Here is a 21,506-nt window from a genome sequence, read left to right as displayed (position 1 = left end):
AAAGTTGTTTCCTGCTGCAGGAAGTCACTGATCAACACAATTTACAGAACACAAAGTCCTTCTGCAACGAGCCAGAAATCAGCAGTGTGGTAAAATGTTTGGAAAACACAAATTATCAGCTAATTTTGGGTCAGGGTGATTATGTAATACAAAACAAGAATCGGTTCAACTGGTTAAAGCTAGAAATTGTATTTTTAATACTTTTTTAAAATGTATTTATTCCTTTTTGCTCTTTTATGGCATTATTGAATGGTACAGCTTAGAGAGATCACAGGGAATGGGATCACAGAAAATGTGAGTTTTTATTCATTAATTTAGTCTGGATCACCAGCCTCCATTTTGTATCACAGTTCATACCTGGTGGCAGACAAAATATTATAGTCAAAGAAAGGTTTATAGAAAACCAGTCTGAACGCTGATGGTGTCCTTATTCTTTTGCCATTACACTGAGCAATCAACATTTAATTTATAATGATACGTTAAAGAAAAAAATGTGTCTATTGCCAAACAGTTGTAAGTCCAATTATAGTTACCTGTCATTCTTTGATCGGTTTTAAGGACCTGTTTAATAGCACATAGAATACAGTTTAAAACTTGAATGTAATTTAGTGAACACTGCAGAAACCCTGCAGTTTGCTCTTGTGTCTTTATCTTCTGCACTACAGCTGATGAAACAGTGAATACATGTGACCTGCAAACAGGGAGAGCTATTAACCTGAGTGTAACCCCTGTCTCTGCTTTACAAGAGGCAGCCACACACACACACACACACACTCTTACACACACACACACACACACACACTCTCTCTCTCTCTCTCTCTCTCTCTCTCTCTCTCTCTCTCTCTCTCTCTCTGCGACGTTGCCAGGTCTGACGGATGGCAGCAATTAGGAGTCTTTTTAATCCAGTCCACAGTTTTATGAGTGAGTTTATAGACATGCTGCGATTCTTAATGTCAAGGTAGCGTTTGTGCCATCTGAACCCTTCCTGAGATGTTTTCTGTGTAAGCTTTTGTCTCTGTTTAAAAGTTAGAAAGTCTGAATCAAAAGATGTCTTCTGTATTCAAGTAAGTCCATTAGTAGTTTCATATTTAGCTCAGTGAGTGTCTCTATACAGAAATATTTCCCTGGTTTCTGGTTTTAAGGTTGCGCAAACTCTGAGGGTAAACATGTCAAGATGACAAAGGAATCGTGTGATACGTCTGATGGCATGCCAATACTTTGCTGCTCTGTAAACCACCTCCCCACACACACAGGAGCTCTGGTTGGTGTGTGTGTGTGTCTGCTCCAGTTTTATCTGTACTTCTGTTTTTTGTTGCTCTGTTCCTACTCGGTAAAAAAAGCATTGGTGTAAAGTAAATGTTATGACATGAAATGAATCTTTACAGATTCCTGTGGGGGTATTTGATTGTTTGAGCAGCAAATATGATGAGAACACAGCAGAGAAACGTAGAAAATAAGCAGGGAAACACAACATAAAAACACTCTCCTCTGTAAGTCTTTTTCAGTTTGACATGTTGGTGAACTTGTTACCTCAGATAAAAGAGGCCTGGTGTTCAGGATATGACAAAGGTTTCCAATCCAAACTTGCTCTGTTCAGTGTCAACACTATTTAATAGCTGGGTATAAATGTGTGTTTTTACATTCCTGGTGCTCCACTTCCAGTCAGTGCTGCTGGATGTTACTGGTGTTTCAGTCTCAACCAGATATGTCTTGAAATTCTCACTGTCAGGCTTAGAGACATGTTCTTATTGAACCATAACTGTGAATGGCATATTGTGATCAAGCAGGAACAGCCAGAGACAGAGTTTTAGCATCAAGTATATCCGTGTGGTCTGAAACATTATGGAGCGCATTTTAGACTTTGTAGACATTTACATTTTTCTGTAGGATCTTTTATAAACATCCGTAGAAGCAGAAATGATTGTCTTTTAGTATGGCACAGTGCATGATCCTCATTTCTGCTCCCGGTGTTCTACATCTGTTAGTTTGGGCATCTTTTAGTTGATATTAGTGCAGTCAGATCCCAGCAAAAGTTGTTTTTATATCCAGTGTTACCATGGTTACAATGCCTTGCTAAAGCACTTGTTGAAGAAGGTATGGAAGCCCATTTCTGCCCTGAATGACCTGATGATGCTTCTTTTTATAATGCACTGAAGAAGGATTTAATTAAAGAAATTACTCAAACAAAATAATTGATTAACAGAATAGTTGGCAAAGAATTTAATAGTTAACAACTAAACAATTCATCTTTGCAGCTATCATCTATTATAACTTAGTGTGATTCTGCGAAAGCATGTCAGGATAATGCGTGGTTGAATGGGCTTCCATGTAAAGGAGACAACTTTCTCCAACACCATTTTAGCACTGATCCATCATTGAGATTTACTCTCTACAGACCAGCTTTACTGGCCTCTTGGAGAGAATGTCACTGGTTTCACATCATGTTACTTTCCAGTTTGAAAGCACGTTTATACCCCTTACAATGCACATTTAAAGTGAAAATGGAGAAAAAATACGAGCAGCCTAAGCCACATGTGTATAAGTAAAACCAGTGTGACGACTTTATAGGCCACAAAGACGTCAGTACACCATTCGTAAAAAAGAATAGTTTCAGTTTAAATGTTATTTATATTCTTGATGTTTACTTGCTAACAATACAAGAACGCCACTTGATTATGATCTTTTCATTACTAGTCGACATTCCCTCTTTCAAATTGTGTTGGCTGCACACAAACCGCAGCACATTAAGATTCAAACTTGACACAGAAAGCATCCTGACTCGTTTACACTCACAAACCACACTTTAGCTGTTTGTATGTTTTTATTTTGTCTTAAATGCTGCTATCTGCCAAGCGATACAGAATTATCCACTGCTGTTTCACTACGCTACAGAACAGCTTCTTTCCACAAGCTTTGAGACTCTTTAACTCATCCTCAGCACCCCACCTAAAATAGTTTTATGTTAAATCATTTATTCATTAATATACATAATTATGTTTTTTTTATGAGACTTCATCATTTCATTTTACAATCCTGGTTGTTTAATGATAATTAGATTGAAACTTGAGTGTTTTATTGAGGTCTGCGTGTTTGTGTGTTGTTTGTGTATGTTTTAATTGCTTTACCCTGCTGAAATGACTTGAAACAAAATGTGAAACGTGTTTTGAAATGTTTTTTGTTGGTTCATTGGCTCACATACAGTTTGTTTATCTGTCTCTGTCTCTGTAGGGTGCTGGTCAGGAGAAGCTGGGCATCTACATCAAGTCTGTCGTCAAAGGCGGAGCAGCTGATGTGGTAAGCACACACAGAAAGTGGAACCATGACAGAAAATTTGAGGGTAAACACACACAGTGACTCACTCTGCGGTGTGTGTGTTTTTGTTTTTACAGGACGGTCGTTTGGCGGCAGGTGACCAGTTGTTGAGCGTTGACGGGCGCAGTCTGGTCGGCCTATCACAAGAAAGGTAAACACAGTTCTCGCACAATTAGCACTGATATTTAAAAAGATGTTTTTTGGCAGCCTCGATTTGGTTTTGGAAGACAAATTTGAATACCTCAGCTCCCAGAAATAATGTGATTTGATGCCAGCTAAATGTCCTCTTACACTGATTTCCAATTGGGAAATTCCCGGCTGACACGTGTAAATTATGATTAAAGCTTCAGTGATCTATCTCTAAGAAACACCAGGGTGTAAATGTGGATGCACATGGTATTATTTTTTTTCTTTAGTCAACCACCTACCGCACAGTTTTGATGTATTTATGGTTAAGCTATGATGAAACTCAATTTGAATTTCTTTTTTGAGAACTGAAAACATCTAAAACTGAAGTATCATGTTTACTTGACATCAGATGACCACAACCTCAGGGTTGAGAGTCTTGAGACATTGAGGCAGTTGCATCCTCGTAAAAAGAGAAAATTTCCTGCATGTCTGTTTGGAGCGCACAGCACAAGCAGAGCGAGGGTGTGTATGTTTTAGAAACAGCACTCGGTGGCTAACACCCGCTCAGATTAATCCAGTTATTCCTCTCCCTCTGCATGCACAGGCTCGATGTTGACAGCTGTCAAACTGGATTTACAAATCAATTGTTTAAGTGCTTTGGTGTGTAGGTAGCAGGTGGGAGAGGCTCATTACATCATGACATTTCAGAGCATGTCAACTAAGAGTTAATCAGATAATTACCCTATGATTTTCTGAACCTTTTTTGGTCATGGTATCATCCTGTGGTCATCTCCTCCTCCTCTGACAGGTTTAAGATAAAGTTTGATTTGCAGCCTTTAGGTCTGGTGTATGTTTGCATAAAAGCTACTAAATCCTGCGATATTTCCAAATGTGGATTTACAGCCCGTTCTCTGCTCAGCATCAAGCAGTTGACGTTGCATTCCCCGAGTTCCATCCAATCCAACACACATGGCTCATTACCTTGTGTGATCTGCCCCCTAGCTTTTTATAGGATTTGGTTAAAGCCCTGCGCACATGTGGCTGTTAAAGAACATGGGTACTGTGTGTGTGTGTGTGTGTGTGTGTGTGTGTGTGTGTGTGTGTGTGTGTGTGTGTGTGTGTGTGTGTGTGTGTGTGTGTGTGTGTGTGTGTGTGTGTGTGTGTGTGTGTGTGCGTGCGTGCGTCTGTGCATGTGCGTGTGTGCGTGCGTGCGTCTGTGCATGTGCGTGCATGTGTCTGTGTGCATGTGGTTGAACCAGCAGGATTGTACTCAAATTAAAGTGAAGTGAGTCGCTGGCAGTGACAAATATAATCCCTGCCGCCTCTAGTTCATAATAAAAGTATTCCAGTTTATTTTTCTGCCTGTTTGGATGCACGTAGACAGCAACTTTACTAGTGTTTTCTCATAATGACTAAAAGTTGTAATTTGGTTAGAAATCCATCTGTAGTAGGGCTGAAATGAGGAGATGATCAACAGAAAAGAATCAAAAGGGTCTCTACAATTATTTTTAAAGTATTAAAATGTCTAAAATTCAATCTTATAAGTATTAGCCTTAAAAGTTATTACCTAGAAATACATTTGAATTTGTGAGATCTGTTTTCTTTTTCAATTATCCCTCTTTTAATTTCTTCTGGTCAGTGAATCAAGTTCTATTGAGTGAAATGTTCATTATATTTGAGTCTTATGTTTAAAATAGTCTACAGTATTCTTACCCACATTGATGTAACTGTTTTTTTTTCATGTCATTCTACAGCTGTGACAATAAGCCAGCCATTACTCAGAGTATCAACCTCTAGATTTAATGTTGATTTCAAGGCTTCAAGTTGGAATCAGATGTAGTATTTTATAGTTACTACGGGGTACTTTAAAAGTCAACTTTGTTTTGATGCCGTACCACCAGACTAAAGAGCAGCTTCTTTCCTCAGGCTGTAGGACTCTACAATTCATCCTCAGCACTCCATTATAAAAAATAGTTTTAATTTGATGACTTATCCAACCTGGATGGATATGCATTAAGAATAACTGTAATAACTGTACAGAAAGAGCCAATTTTCTCGCTGATGGTCTTATTTGCTCATGCAGGTCAAATAAAGACATCTGGAATAAACTGAGACTTTTTCATAACAAGTTAAAAGTTCTTTGTAGTATGTTAAAAATGTTTCCAGCACCAGTGTTACAACACCCTCCTTAGAGGTTCAGTTCCCCCCAAACAAACTCTTAAATGGGCAAACAAAGGAAGAAACCTCATAGTGAACATAACACCAACATCCTAGATAGATTTCACAGTCTGGAATTCCACCAAAATGGACTCCGTCTTGTCGTTCAGTGTAGTGTGAACATGTATGTATAATAGATTCGGGGCCTGATCTGTAATCTCTTCATACAGTATTCCACTTCAGTTATATGTTTTTCATATCACCCACCATCTTTAGATAGTGGTTTGTATTTAAGATGAGATTTTGTATCAGACTGAACCACCAGCCATCCTGTTAATTACATTTTTATGTGTGTGTTGTGATACATCTTCAGCACGGTGTCACCATTGAACATTTAACTGAATTCATGCTGTGCTTTGATCACTAAAAACATTGATCTTTAAACAGCTCATTGCAGCTAAATGGGACGTTCAAATATTAATGTGTATTATATCAGTTTAATGCGTACACCACAGAGAATAGAATAAGTGTGTCAGATCCTTTGAAGATGTGTTGAAAGTTTTATATTCATCCTCTCTCTCTCTTTCTCTCCCCCGCTCTCTCTCTCTCTCTGTGTTTTCAGGGCAGCAGAGCTGATGACGAGGACGGGCTCAGTTGTAACTCTGGAGGTCGCCAAGCAGGGAGCCATTTACCACGGACTGGCCACACTCCTCAACCAGCCAAGCCCCATGATGCCCAGAGGTGAGCATACACCCATTTAACAGATAGATACCCTCAGAGCAGCTTGTAATGAGTTTACATTAGTATCTTCTTATTTTAATAAGATTATAATTACTTTTTTGTGCCACACTCATACTCACAGGTCTGGACACACAAAGAAACCTATTCACATGCCACTAGTATCGAACGATGTCAGAGCGATAGGTTTATAGTTTTGCAATTTATTTCAGACTCCAAACTCATATCGGACGTATTGTTTCATATGTTCATGGTTCCCTTGAGTCCTTATTAAGACTGAATATACAACAGATGGACTGACAAAGTTATTGTTTTAAATGTCCATTTTTTTTAATTATTATTAATTTGTCTGTTTTTCCTCATGATTTTGAAGATCTTTGTGTTGTTGTAAATAGCGGTAAATGATCATTTGCACACCTTTTGTTGATTAATCGAATGATGGACAGAAAAAAGAATCTGCAATGCATTTTTTAGTGAGTATGTTTTATTCAGGAAAAGTTTCAAGATGTAGGACATGAGAATGCAGTCTACATTTTCATATAAGGAAACCCAGCAGGCAAATACAAAAGGGAAACTGGTATCCAACATATACAAGAAAAAGCACTCGTAAGACACCCGCCCTCCCTCCCTCATATCTGCTCAGAGCGTATTATGAAATAACAACGGTTGCAGTGGTACACGAGCATAATGCTACATGAAGAGCGTCCATTATGCGTTGTGTTTATTGGTAACAGATGAGGGGCACATCCAGATCTTGCTGAAATAAATTGTGACCCTCTGTTCTTCAGAAAGTACCGTATTTTGTTGAGGTGAAGGGTCATTTCCCCAAGAATCTGCAATCAAGCAATTGTTTTTGGCATTTTTCAAGCAAAAATCTCAAATCATTCTCAGGCTATAGCATGCTATAGAATATAGAATGCTAATTTTCTCTTTTTGATATCATTATAAATGTAATATTTACTGTAGGTTTGGGACTGTTGCTCTAACAGAATTCATTTAGATATGTCAACGTGTGCTCTAAATATTGCAAGGTGCTTTTTCTGTATTTTTAGATATTTAATAGGCCAAACAATGAACTAATTGATTATTAAAATCATAGTCAGAATAATCCATAATGAAACTGCAGGTCTACTTCTAATGAAGAACAGTGAACTGCAGTATGCCTTTCAGCTGTTTTTCCACTAAATACTACAGTGTAAGTCTTAAATTAAGAGCCATTTAAAAAGATGACACACAGTCGTATATTTGGCTTCCTAAACCCTGCAGATTCTTGCTGTTTAATAGCTGTGATGAATGGACTATTGTGAGTTCCACCATTAGTTAATGCCAGTAATTTTTGTGTTGTGGATGAAAGAAGAGAAGCAGACTTGTCCAGACAGTGTGTCCTTGTTGTCTTCTCTATAGTGCAGTAAAAAACCAGCCTGCAGACTGAAGGATATAATGAGTGTTTGTGGCCACAGCCAGATATGTGTGTGAGACGAGCTGCGCACACACACACACACATACATGGCATTGAGTTTACTGGGTTGTCTGGCTGTGTGCTGGTCTTTGTCTGCTGGAATGTGACCCGAGATTCATTAAGGAAGTCTTCTGGCCGGGCCGGTCTGTGGTCCAGGATGACGATAAAGGGGTGTTTCTCCCAAATTCCCTCGACCGCAGCGTGTTTTTTCCAGTTCAGACAGAGAAATTTAACCGCCAGGCAGTGAAGGACGCTGGTCATTCTTGAGTGAACCTAATGTTTGGAAACTGGACAAGTCCAAGTGTAGATTCTCACAGACTGAGGGTGTGACTGTACTGAAGAAAACCTAGACACACAGAAGGAAAACAACAGAGAAACACTTGAGACTAGATAAACCTACATTTGCAATTGACTTAGATTATTGTCTTAAATGGCTTAAGATTAATGTAACCTTATGAAAAAAGACTTAAAAGGAATTAGAACTTAAAAATAATTTCATCATTTTCCACAACACTTGATAGCCTTTTAAAAAGATGACACAGTCGTATAAAAATGCCAGTAATTAAAATGTAAAAAAAAAAAGTCTTGTTTTGTCTGCAACCCAAAGATATTCAGTTTACTGTCATAAATGAAAAAGCAAAGCAGCAAATCCTCACATTTAAGAAACTGGAACCATGTTTGACATTTTTGCTTTAAAAAAAAATGCTCAAACCAATTATTTGATTGTCAAAATAGTTGCCATTAAATTTAATAGTTACAACTAATTGATTACTTGTTGCCACTCAGTGGAGCACCCTCTAGATATTACATTTTTATCCATGCCATTGATAAAGTTATGAACATCTGGCAAAATCCTTAACATACATCATGTGAGCAAAAAGGAATTGGTCTGCAGTCTCAGTGCAGTGTCACCTAATCATCTGCCCAAACTGCATTTGAGGAGGCGTCATCTAGAAAATCATGAAAACAAAACTAAAGACAAACTACGATGACACACTTTCATATTTTCACAATAACCAAAACAAGTATTAAAATGATTTTGTGGTACTTTTTTTGTCTAAAAAACTCATTCTCTCTCTTCCATCAGCATCCGACCGAGGCCGTGACAAGAACGGGAAACTGCGACCAAAGAGCGAAGGCTTCGAGTTGTACAACAGCTCAGTGCAGAACGGCTCCCCGGAGAGTCCGCAGGCCGGCTGGGACTCTTACCCCGAACCAAAGAAGATGACCAGCGAAGATCGACTCCTCAAGAACCGAGCTGACCACCGCTCCAGCCCCAACGTTGCCAGTAAGGCCCTCACATACCTGCATTGAGACACTTGACCTACATGCCAAATTTTCAGCTAAATCAGCTAAATTTTTATTGTAGCAACCAGTTACTCTTTTTTAATCATGCCTGTTTAGTGAATTTGACCACACATAATAAGCCAATACTGATCCATTAATCACAAGGATAAGATTGTTACATGAGTCATGAACAACACACATAATGTGTTATCACACATTCACACATTGAAACTACACTGTTATTCTTAACGTACTCCACCCTGATATGGAAACAGTTCCACAGTAATGTTTGGCAATAACACTGTCTGCAATAATCTTAAAAAAATAATCTCTTACAGCAACTATTTATTATAATTGGGGATTTATTTGTGACTCATTTGTTTCTTTAATTCATTGCTTATTCCTCAATGTAGTTGTATTTTTTAGCAAAGCTCTTGAACTGTAACTTTCTCTCCTCATCATCAGATCAGGGCCAGAGTCCTGCAGGCAAGGCGGTTTACCCCGGAGGACCCGGCACTAAGATCACCTCCGTCTCCACCGGCAACCTGTGTGCTGACGTAAGTAGCAGTACGATTGAAGCAGGTGGCGTCTTTGTGTGGAATGCTCCCGCAGACCAAATGAGACTAAAGTGACACCAACACTCGAAGGACACACTCACAATTTCTGTTTTCACCGACCAGGACGAGCCCTCCCCTCCCCGTCCAGAGGCCTACCCCATCCCCACCCAGACCTACCCCAGGGAGTACTTCACCATCCCGGCCTCGAAGAGCCAGGATCGTGTCGTCGGTCCTGGACAGGCGCCCTCGCAGCACTGGCAGGGCATGGAGGACAGAGAACGCCTCCCTGTGGTCGACAACATCCACAACAGCATGCAGGTAGAGCAGCAAGTCATGTTTCAGAGATCCTTAGTGATGTGAAGAGGGTCACTCGTAGAGGAAAAACTCAACTCAGCTAAACTAAACATTTCCAAAGATCCTTGATTGATTTACTTGAGAAGATGGTTTACTCTGGACAAGTTTGAGATGCCACGTCGTAACAAATAGAATTTCTGTCTTTTGTTGTTTATTGTTAAATCAATTAAGGATGGTATTTTTTCTCTTTATATTTTGATGAATATTATTTGAGCATAGCTGTCAGTGCTGAAATTTTTTAAATCAAAAGTCAAAATGAATCAAAGATTTGGGGAATCGTGGGTAAATGCAAATATTAAAACAAATAGAACAGCCCTAAGTTCAGATAAACACGTCACTTTACTGTAATACAGCCTTTAAAACCAGTAAAAAAACAACATGATATTACCCAGCCATACTTTCATTGTTTATCCCCTTTCTCTCATCTCTAATCAGTGTTTTTGTCTTTTCCCAGCGGGTGAACCACTCCCAGGAGGACTTGTACCCTCCTCCAGGAAGTCTGAGGCCAGACATGCAGCCGCACTACCAGCAGGACTACCAGCACAGGGACCTGGACTACCAACACAGAGATCTGGACTACCAGAGAGGTCCGCCAGGTATAAAGAAAGAGAACCAGAGAGAGGAGGACAAAAAAAGGGCCTGATGGTGTTATTTACTGTCAGATTATGTAACAGCTTAGTGGGTTTCAGATTCCAGATGTTCTCTTAAACGTAATCAAATTTGATGATATTACTTTCGATTACATAATATCAGCTAATCACTATTTACAATGTTTTATTCAGAACAAAAAATGTGAGAATGTTGAGATCAATAGACCTTCATAAATAGATCTGAAGAAAAGGATAAAATGGCTGCCTCTGTGTCTGTAGGTGTAGGTCCTGACCACTGGGCCCCACAGCCACAGGTCTCCTCCTCATTGGAGTCATCCACATCCAGCCAGGAGCACCTCAATTTCTCCGCCTCTTCCTCCTCCTCCAACAAGACCCAGAACCAGAAGACGGGGCCGGGCCGATGGAAGACACCAAACGCCCCTCACACTGTGCCGCCACATTCTGCCCAGACGCCATCCCGCTCTGACCTGCCCCCTCCTCCACCTCCACCGCCGGCCCCTTACCCTGATGCCTACGACCCCTACGACCCCCAACCAGACTTACCACTCCCGCCGCCTCCCACTGCTGTCACTCCTGTCACAGCCCAGCAGGCTGCCGACCGCAAAAAGCGTGAGGAGCAGCAACGCTGGTATGAGAAGGAGAAAGCTCGGCTGGAGGAAGAGAGGTAAGATCTTTTTATTTTACAAAATGTCCTCTGTGTTCCAGCTAAGCTTAAAAACTGTAGTAATGATGTTGATGATGATGGTTTCCCAGGGAGAGGAAGAGGAGAGAGCAGGAGAGGAAACTGGGTCAGATCCGGGCCAACCCTGTCATGCCCGTCCAACCTCACAACAACGGAGGATCCATGCCTCCTCCTCACCACCAGCCCCCTCTGGCATCTGTGGCTGCGCCCCAGCCCTACCTCCCCCCACAGCCTCAGCCCCAGCCTCCCCCATCCAGACCAGAGAAGCTGGCTAGCCTGCCGCGGTCAGCCGTCCCTCCCCCTGCCAGTGGCCCCAACCCTGGTAAGAAAACATTTCTTATATTTAATGTTTCCTTTATATACAAACTGCCACATTTGAATATTAAATACAATATGATGTACCTGTAGGTATGGACACGGTGATCAGGGAGCTGTTACCACAGCAGCAGCCACGGACCATCGAGAGGCGAGACCTGCAGTACATCACCATCAGTAAGGAGGAGCTAACGTCCAGTGACAGTCTGTCTCCAGACCCCTGGAAACGAGACGCCCGTGAGAAGGCTGAGAAACAGCAGCAGCTTCACATCGTTGACCTTCTGGACAAGGAGATCCAGGAGCTCCAGGTAGGCACAGTTAAAGCTCCGTTTAGAGGGATTTGTTTTTAGCTTAAAGGGTCAGTTCAGCCTTAAATCAAGTGTATATTTTTCCTCTTACCTAAAGTGCTGTTTATCCATGTTTGTTTTGGTGTGAGTTTTAGACATATCGGCCTTCGTTTTAATATAATGGACTAAATGGCAGTCATCTTGTGGTGCTCAAAGTTCCTAAAACAGAATGATGCGTGCATCTACTAATGAACGAGAGAGAACGCTGGATGAAAACATTAATGGAGTCTGCAATATGTATAAAACGTAGTGTAGCGTTCCTATCATAGCAAAATTACCCTTTACTTCAGTGTTTTTGTCAGCTTTTTGCAGCGCAGCTTCAAGATGGCCTTTACCATGTCAATTCTATCTTGGTATTCAAGGTGGAGGAAATTAAGAGTTGCTTCCTCTTTAAAGCATTAAGTTTTCCCAATGATGCACTGTAAAAGCAGAGTAAGCGAATACTCACATTTAAGAAGCTGGAAAAAGCTTTTTTTCACATATTTACTTGAAAAATGATTGAAACGATTAATTTTTCAACAAAATAGTTAGCAACTCCTTTTCGTTTGATCCACTAACTGTTGCAGGTCTAGTGTTGATACAGTTTGCGGGTGTAGTTTGGTTGAAAGAAAATAGTCCCTTACAGTACATGAAACTGTTCACAACAAGGTCTGTTGATCTTGATATCTTGAGGAACCGGGTCATGATTTCTGTAGAGACATTGCTTTTTCAAATGTTTTCCAAATATACTTTTTTGGCACTTTGAGGATCACAAATCGAGTGCCATCCAATTCATTTATATTCAAGAGAAGGCAGAAATCTCTATGGCTGATATCTCTAAAACTCAACAACTCACGCTTAAACAATAGAGATGGATTAATGGCTCCTCAGGTAAGAGGAAAAATGTGTATTTTATTTTTATTTTAGTAAAGGATTTACAACCAGTTCCAACTCTGAGCGTACTTTATTTTCCAGGCGAAGCCGGAGCGAACAGCAGAGGAGAGCGACCGCCTCAGGAAGTTGATGCTGGAGTGGCAGTTCCAGAAACGACTGCAGGAGTCAAAGCAGAGCGATGAAGACGAGGAGGACGAAGAGGACGAGGATGTGGACACCATGATGATCATGCAGAGGCTGGAGGCTGAGAAGAGAGCCAGGGTAAGACAGGGGCGGGAAGATGATAGAAAGACTGGAAGACAGTAGAGAAATCAAAGAAAATGATGGCGAGGAGAGGTGATGAGGCTTAGAGACCAAGACGAGACGAGAAAAGTGGAGAGAGTAAATTAAACATTTACAGGAAGTGCTGAAGGAAGAAGGGGAGATGTAAAAAAGAGAATCTGACTTTTCAAGTAAGAATGCCCATCATCTCACAGTCAGAAACAAATCAGTGGTTGAGTTGACCTGCAAGGGCGAGTCACAGGAAATCATGCTGATGAGGAGGGAAAAACAGAACCAGCTTTTAAATGCTAGAAGGGGAAATGAATTCCTGTGTGGCAGCGCTCCCACTATGAATGTCCTGCAATGTGCATCTGCAACATGCTTCTGTCATCGCTTTGCCATGCTGAGCTGCTTAAATCTGATTGGCTGGAGGGGTGGATGGGTGGGTTTTGGGACAGAGCAGGTGACGATGTTGTTACTGCTGCGTTCACATCGTATGGATCGAACTGTGTGACTTTAAGGCAAATGGTACATGTGGTGATTTACGTTTCCTGCAGATTTCAGTTTCCTGCCCACTGAGATGGAGGAGTTCATGATTTACAGCAAGCAGCTGCGTCCTGCTGTTAAGACACAACAACTTGTGTCACTACTAGTTTAAAGTGAAATGACAACATCTGTTCTTGCTCTTCGTTAAATGAAGTCAGAACTGGTCCTCTTTGTATTTGGCGTCTTTCCTATATAATGCAAATGTAGCATATGTGCTGTGCTGCTTAACAAGAATGAACCATGACCACAGTGTCTTCTGCAACCTGAGTGGATATACATTTAGTTAAATAATTCTGGATAATGCACAGTAGAACTGGATGATTTTAACATCCCATCCTGATTTATACTGTTTTTAAAGTGACGTGATATGATGTTTACATGCACATTAATATTCCACCATTATTCAGAATATGACAATACTTAGAATTTTTTTAAATGGCTCACTTTAATGACATATTCCAAACTAGGCCTTAGTCAGATTGTAGCATTTTGTAATTAAGACATGTGGGATATCATCCGAGTTTTAGGAGCATTCTTTGGACATGTAAATATACAGCACATACAGACTATATATTACAGGTTAGCGTTGGAAATAATGATACTAAGACGCTTTCCAATCACCACTGGGTTTGAAGCCACCAACTGGCATTTTCTAGGCCAATGGACTCATCGATTAAGTTAGAAAATGATTGGGAGATTAATCCATGGTGAAGACGAAAGAAGTGAAAGAAATGTTTATCCCAATCTCTCAATTCAGTGATGAGGTTCTCAAATATTCTGTTGTCAGTCCAAACCCCAAATTATTCAGTTTAATTGAAACATTGCAAACAACTTGGATAACATCAGGTTTTTAGATACGTGCAAATATCACAACGGCAACCATTTCAAGGGGTTGGTTGAGGGAATGAAAGAGGGAGGCTACGTTCTGTAAACAGAATATGCACAGCAGCATGTAAATGGGAATATTGGGAATCTTTGGAAATAATATCTTTTCCGGAATAGGGCAAAAAACTGGAATATTTTTTGCATGTAAATGTAGTCAGTGGCACAAACTGTTCCATAGTTGAGAACTAATGTTGCAGAGCAACCAAGCCACAGAACTTCTCCACAGGCTGATGATACTTCACAGCCTTTATTCAATGTATTGGCACGAAAATGGTTCCTGAAGCTGTTGCTTCCTGAAATCAGTAGACATACTTTCAAATTTTTATGCAGCATTATTTTCAGAATTTCTGCCGTATGACTGGATGAAGCAGCATGTGGTTGTGCTGGATGATGGATGCTGCTGTGTGATGGATGTGGTTGGATGAAGTGGAGACATGGATGGAAGGTGTTGAATCTGTCAGCCTGTGACTGAGTGTGTACTTTTAATCTGATCTTCTGAAATTTATGTCCTCCTGTTATGAAACTCTTTCTGGCTGCAAGATTATAATGACAGATCAGACAAGAAGGTCAAGTTTCTCTTATAGTAGGTAGTTCAAAATCACAACATTTCCCATACAGCTGTACCATCTGTAAACGATCCAATCTTTGACCAAATCATTGTTATTTTATGTGATTTGATTAATACAAATTTGAACCGTAAACATCCAGTGTGTAGGATTTATTGGGATCTAGTGGTAAGGCTGCAGATTGCAACCAACTAAATACCCCTCACCTCGTCTCGTCCTCCCTTACGGTGGCTGCTAAAAGTGGGAAGAGGTAGATATAAGGCTCATTGTAAGGTAACAAAAACACAACGAATCTTAGTTTCAGGCGATTATACACTAATGAAAACATAATAATATATATTTGATTATAAATTAGGAATATTTTTGCTAATAAATCCTCCCAAACCTCCTTAAATCCCTTACAATGGAACTTTAATCGAGACCTTGAGAGTTTTCGTCTTTTTTGTGGCCCCTTTTCTTTTCTGAATAAATGTGATTAAAGTGAGAGTAAAAAGGGGCCAAAATCGACCCAGCAGTTACTCAAGTCAAAACATTTATTATGGAACTTATTTTGGAAAACAAAACAATTAAATAAAAAAGTAAATTATGAAGTAGTGGAGAGAAAAATGTGGAATAAAGGAGCTGCCAGAAACTTGTTTTTGTTTTGTTTTTGTTTTTCTTTATAGCGATTGGCTGCAAACGTTGGATTTTTGAATCTATTGATTTCTATTTCAACTTCAAAATCAAAGTATATTTATTCCAAATTTTGTTAGAAAACCAAATAGTGCCAAAATAGTGAGCTATATTTAAAGATGTGGTTAGGTGGTGTAGTGGTTGTGTGGATTTGGATGTGGTGGATAACGGAGCTCTTAAAAGGCCAAAAAACTAAACTTTAGCAATGTTTTTACTTTACTGTTTGTCGTCCTTTCCCTTCTTTTATTTCTATTTGACTCCTCAGTTTCTCCCTCCTCCTCCCACCTCCCCTCCTCTTTTTGCTAACTTAGTTTTATTGATATCTTCTCCACGACTTCCTGTTCAGTATATGGGTATTTTCCTTTTCCTACCTCCCTATCTTCCCCTCTCTCACTCTCTATTCTCTTCTTCTTCTTCTTCAGCAGCAGAATGCTGTCCCAGCTATCTCTGTTCTAGACTTGGTATGTTCTTCCTGTTAATGACGAGTATCCTCTCCCTGCCCTTACATCACTTCCTGTTTTCTGTCTGGGCTGCCCACCTGTTTCCTATCTGTCTCTCCCCACCCATCTGGACTACTGTCGTCGTTTCATTGGGGGAGGGGTCGGGGTTGGAGGCAGGGCCGGGCCATGATTAGCTTAAGAGCAGCCGGTCATGGAGGGGGCGTCCTGGGATGCTTGATGTTGATTGGCTGGGGAAGCTGTCCATCTCTTTGTCCACTCAAAACAACTGCTGGGGGGGGCGGTGAGTGAAGCTGCTGCTTAGATATGGTGAAATCCTGGTGTTTCCAAATTATAAAGCCAACAGAAAACCAAACGTTTACGTGCTTCTAGAGTAGCAGAGCTGAGGTCGGTGTGCTTCTTGTCAGCAGTGATGTTTTGAGTGCATATCGAGGTGGCGCCTGCATGGCTGAATGCATCACAGGGGGCGTCCAGGTCAACATCCATGCATGACAGTCCTGTGAGCCCCCAGCGCTGCCTGCACTGGGCCACGCCATCATGTTGTGGTATCCATCCATCCATCCATCCATCTATCCATCCATCCATCCATCCATCCATCCATCTGTGTGTGACCAGCTGAGCCTCTTTATTTTGTCTTTTTAAAGGGTCTTTTCAACCAAAACAAAATACTTATTTTCTCACTTAGTTCCTCTTGTTATCTGTCTGTTAGACAGATTTCATTTTATTAGTCCAGGTTTTAGGTATCAATCTCTGACATTTCTGCCTGTAACATGTACTGTGTTACAGGCAGAAATGTTTCCATTCAAAAAAAGTATCTGAAGTTAAACAAAAGAACGAGCGGACTCTACTTGTTGTCTTGATTTTAAATCTGTTGACATACATTTGCGTGCTACCAACCAGGAGCAAAATCACACAAAGCGAACACAAACAAATGTCCTTATTTCATTTTTCTTGTAAGAAAATGATTATAATTATTCAACATTGTATACAACAACCACAACCCAAAAATTAATATTGAAAGATTAAATTAGATTTTAAAAAATTAGTTAAAGTTAAAATGAAATCAAATAAATAACAAAATAGAATAAAATAACATATATAAAGAAAAGAAAAGAAATAAAATTTCAAAAAATGATGGAAAATAAAAACAATAGAATTAAAACAAAACCAAAATTTAGAAATTAAAAAATGTATAAAAAAAGAAAAAATACAAACAAAATAAAATGATTAAAATCAATATAAAAGTACACGGAATAACTAAATAAGAACGTTTACAAAATGAATTAAAATTATTTAAATAATAAAATGTAACATTAATCTTAATCTTATCCTATTATTCTTAAGTGATTTTGATATTTTACCCAAAATCCAAGTAATTATATTAATATAAAAAATAAAACAAACTTAAACAAAGCATTTAAATTACATACACTAAACCATTATGATATTATATTTTATTATAAATTCGAAATAAAAATCATCTCTCAACATATTTTCCAAATGACTGTCTCGATGTCCACGTGTCTCCATTCCTCCCCATGAAAACTGTTAAGAGTGAAAAATGTTTCTTATTTAAGCACCATAACATTTTGTTTCCACCCACTGGAGTGGAGACAGAGAAATCATAACTGTGTCAAAATATGTAGTTTTGAAATTTGGTTGAACTGACACTTTAACAACCATCCAGCCCAGAGAAAGGGTCTGTTTGTTTTGTTCGTCACCAAATCCCACTGGGTTTATGTTGGGATGCTTTGTTATCAGTCCATTTCTGCAGCAGCCCACTGAGCTTACAGCCACTTAAGGTGTGCTTGATTTATTCTTCTTCTCCTGCTCAGCGGGACTTTTCATTGTTCTGTACACAAACAAAGTCAAACACACCTGAAGTAGCTGCAGGAGGGTCTGTCTTTGTTTCTTTTGCCTTGTTCTGGTTGCTGTCGTTGTTGTTGGTGTCTGCATGTTCAGCAGTGTGTGTGCCTGCCTGTGCTGTGTGTTTGCAGTGCACACTGCTCCTTCCCTCTGGAGCAGTCCTGTGAAACAAAACAAACGACTACACAACATGTTAGTGAACATTAGTGTCCAAGCAGTTAAACAGCATCACTGGATGTGGAGATGTTGTCAGAGTTTGTGTATGAATTAATTCATGTCGTACTAACTGTTTTCTTGTTTGCATGTGTGCCGTTTGGCATGTTGTTCTGTGTGCGTGTGTGTGTGTCTGCGTGTGTGTGATCAGTTGCAGGACGAGGAGCGACGGCGTAAGCAGCAGCTGGAGGAGATTCGTAAGCGGGAGGCTGAGGAGCGGCAAAAGCAGGAGGAGGACAGGAGGTGGAGGGAGGAGGAGAGAGCCAAACGAGAGGCCGAGGAGAAGGTCGGTTTGTCTGTCCGTGACGTTAGAGGAGAAATTATGTGTGGCTAATTCATGAGTTAATAAAGAGAAAGTATTGTAGGATGTTCTGTTATGATAATGTAGATCTGAGCCAGTCTGTTCATAGGATAAGACATCAGTTTTTCAAAATATCCTCTTAATTTGTTTCCTTTATATTTGAGGCTGGAAAAGCCCCTAAAATGGTATTTTTCGACCATCATTCAACACTACAGTGTGATCATCTGAAAGCCAAATCTGTTTTTACTGGTGGCACAAACTGAATATCAAATTATGTGCCACAAACAAAGTAGATTAACTCCCACAGAGTTTGTATGAAGTTAAAATAACTAGAAAATTGAGTTACACGGAATAGTTCAGAATTGTACGAAATACACTTACTCACTTAGAAGAAACAGCCACTTAAAACCACAACTTGTGAGCAGGCTGTCCAAAGTGGGGCTAACGGGCCAAAGGCGGCCCGCCATTTTAAGAAATTATAAGATAAATTGCTGTTTATGCCAATTTTTGTAGGTAAAATTGTTTTTTAAAATATGTAATATCCCCAATTAATGATTATTTTTCTAAACTAGCACTATTTTACTTCTTCACTAAACATACAATAGGTGTTTGCTTGAAGCCCGTTCATTGAGTCTCCTTCCAAGGTTGCTTGTATTTGACGACCTGAGAAAGAGAGTAAACAATAAACAATGATGGCTCCAACTGAGCAACCAAAGTTTCTGTTTTGTTCCTCCGAGAGAAAAAAGACTGAGCACCTCTGGTATAACATTAATGCGTTAATGATTAATCCTTAAAGGTGTTGGTAGGTGGATTTTGTAGCCATTGGACAGAGCCAAGCATTTCCCCTGTTTTTGTGCTAAGTTACGCTAGCTGGCTGTAACTTCATATTTACAGTAGAGATGAGAGTGGCATTGATCTTCTCATCCGATTCTTTGCGAGAAAGTGAGTAAGTGTATTTCCAAAAGATTCAAATTACTTTAAAATGACAGCGGTTTTATCAGTTTAAATAGTATGATAAAATGTATAAATTACTATGTTAGGCTTTCATCCTCACTTTTATAACAAGGTTGTAATTAACGCAGTATAAAACACCTACATTATGTCAGTGACAGACTACATTTTCTGGCTCATATGGAATTAATAACAATAAAATACTGAAAATTAGCCCCAAATTAGAAGAATTAAATGCCCCCCAAAAATGTGGTAATACAGTAAAGTGTCCAACAAGTGAACGGATCTTAATACACTCTGAAGCCACTGTATATCCGATTCTTTGATCCGACTTGATTTGTGTTTCTTTTTTCTTTTGTCCAGGATACTTAATTCTTATAAAGAACTCCGCTAATTTGGAGCGGCTGCATGTTGTGTTAAAATATTCAAATTTGACATAATCTTGTTCTTTGGAGGTTTTAAACGACCAGTAGTCTAATCCGGTGTCCACCCGTCCATCTCTGTCTTGTGTGTTAAATCAAACATACTCAGTGTTTTTATCATTGTGTTGTGTCCACTGACATCACCATGGTTACATTATTCTGGTGCATTTGTCCTGTGAAGTGTCGAGCACCGATCACACCACTGGTTGTTTAAAACTCAGAGTAAAGTATGTCACAGAGAAAGTCAAACTTTGTTTAATTAGTTTAGTCGTTAAGACAGTTGGTAGTGATATACATTTTGTTTTTAAGATGTTCTGACTGTTAATCGGATGCTGTTTGTTTATTATAAAGATGTCCAACTGCATGTCCTCATCCTGTGCACCCCCACCCTATGTGATGTGTTGCTGTTGTCATGTTATCTGCTCCCACCCACCTCAAGCATGGGACTCCCATCGTGTTGTCGTTGTTGTTGTTGTGTCAGGAAGTTATTTCAGTTTTTTGGGGAAGCGGTTATGATTTTGTGAGGTTTTTTATTTCTATTTTATTTTATTTATTTTATTTCTTTGTTACCATTTCCATCCAGCATCGCTCTAGAACACTGTGTTTAGGGAATGCCGCCCACCCTCCCACTTTTCCCAACAAATCACATGCTTTACGATCAGTTCATGCACACACACACGCAGACACACTCAGAAATCTATACCCACCCACCTGCCTCATTTCCACCCTCAGCCATCCATACCGCACATATTCAGAAACCCACTCATTCAGAACCCACACACCCACTAATCCCTCCCAGTTTCTTCAGATTCAACCATCAAAAGCAGCTCGGATACATCCACAGCACTACAGACCACTCGATCTCGACTACACTCAGCCTCCGACACATGAAATGGACCCAAAAAAACGCGAAGATAATCTGACATCAGAAGCATCCAGATTGAGCACATGTGACCCGGAGCGGCTGGTCGAGCTCCAAACCCAGAAATCTAAACACATTCCTCCAGTGTAGATTCATGTGTAACATCACAGGCCCTCCCTGAAAGTGTAGATACTGGAGCTCAGCCACTGGAGACAAAAAACTGCCCACAAAACCATCTAGTGTACACAGAGAGAACCGAGGCACATATGGACACACAGTTAGTGCACACATGCACACAAATCCACGGTGAGGGGGAGGGGAGATGGTGGTAGACAGGGTGGTCCAGGAAGCAGCACTGGTTTACCATTTGCAGCCAAGTTTTTAGGTGGTGTGGATCAGTTGGAGCAGGTTCTTCTTCCAGATTTTTGGACCAGTCAGAGTAGATTATTTTAGAAAAACAACAGTTTTGACTTTGGCAGCGATAGAACAACAAAGTCCTGGACTTATTTCTGCTGTTTATACAGGGTCAGAGCCAGTTTAGGAGAACCAGACAACTGGTGGATGCGGCAAACCAGTAGGGTTTAGTCCAGCTCAGGGGCAACATTTCTAAAACTTATAACTTGTTATTGGATTTATTCTGAAGCATAATCATAAGATTTCAAATGGCATGTTTAAATAGTTT

The 21,506-nt window shown here is 40.0% G+C and overlaps 1 protein-coding gene across 4 annotated transcripts in view; it reads left to right on the top strand.

Annotated features, from left to right (window-relative positions):
- The window catches only part of afdna (afadin, adherens junction formation factor a), a 113,618-nt gene that overhangs the window by 82,102 nt on the left and 10,010 nt on the right, over window positions 1–21,506 (top strand). For all 4 annotated transcript variants that reach the window (XM_073492722.1, XM_073492721.1, XM_073492720.1 and 1 more), the window contains 12 exons: window positions 3,229–3,294; window positions 3,390–3,463; window positions 6,221–6,339; window positions 8,883–9,083; window positions 9,548–9,639; window positions 9,763–9,957; window positions 10,448–10,589; window positions 10,863–11,268; window positions 11,358–11,608; window positions 11,695–11,909; window positions 12,903–13,082; window positions 18,440–18,574. In XM_073492722.1, the coding sequence (XP_073348823.1) occupies window positions 3,229–3,294; window positions 3,390–3,463; window positions 6,221–6,339; window positions 8,883–9,083; window positions 9,548–9,639; window positions 9,763–9,957; window positions 10,448–10,589; window positions 10,863–11,268; window positions 11,358–11,608; window positions 11,695–11,909; window positions 12,903–13,082; window positions 18,440–18,574 (2,076 nt within the window). The remainder of the gene's footprint in view (window positions 1–3,228; window positions 3,295–3,389; window positions 3,464–6,220; window positions 6,340–8,882; window positions 9,084–9,547; window positions 9,640–9,762; window positions 9,958–10,447; window positions 10,590–10,862; window positions 11,269–11,357; window positions 11,609–11,694; window positions 11,910–12,902; window positions 13,083–18,439; window positions 18,575–21,506) is intronic.

The sequence above is a fragment of the Pagrus major genome, chromosome 22, assembly GCF_040436345.1.
Source record: "Pagrus major chromosome 22, Pma_NU_1.0".
NCBI lineage: Eukaryota > Metazoa > Chordata > Actinopteri > Spariformes > Sparidae > Pagrus > Pagrus major.
This window is presented reverse-complemented; position numbering and strand designations above follow the sequence as displayed.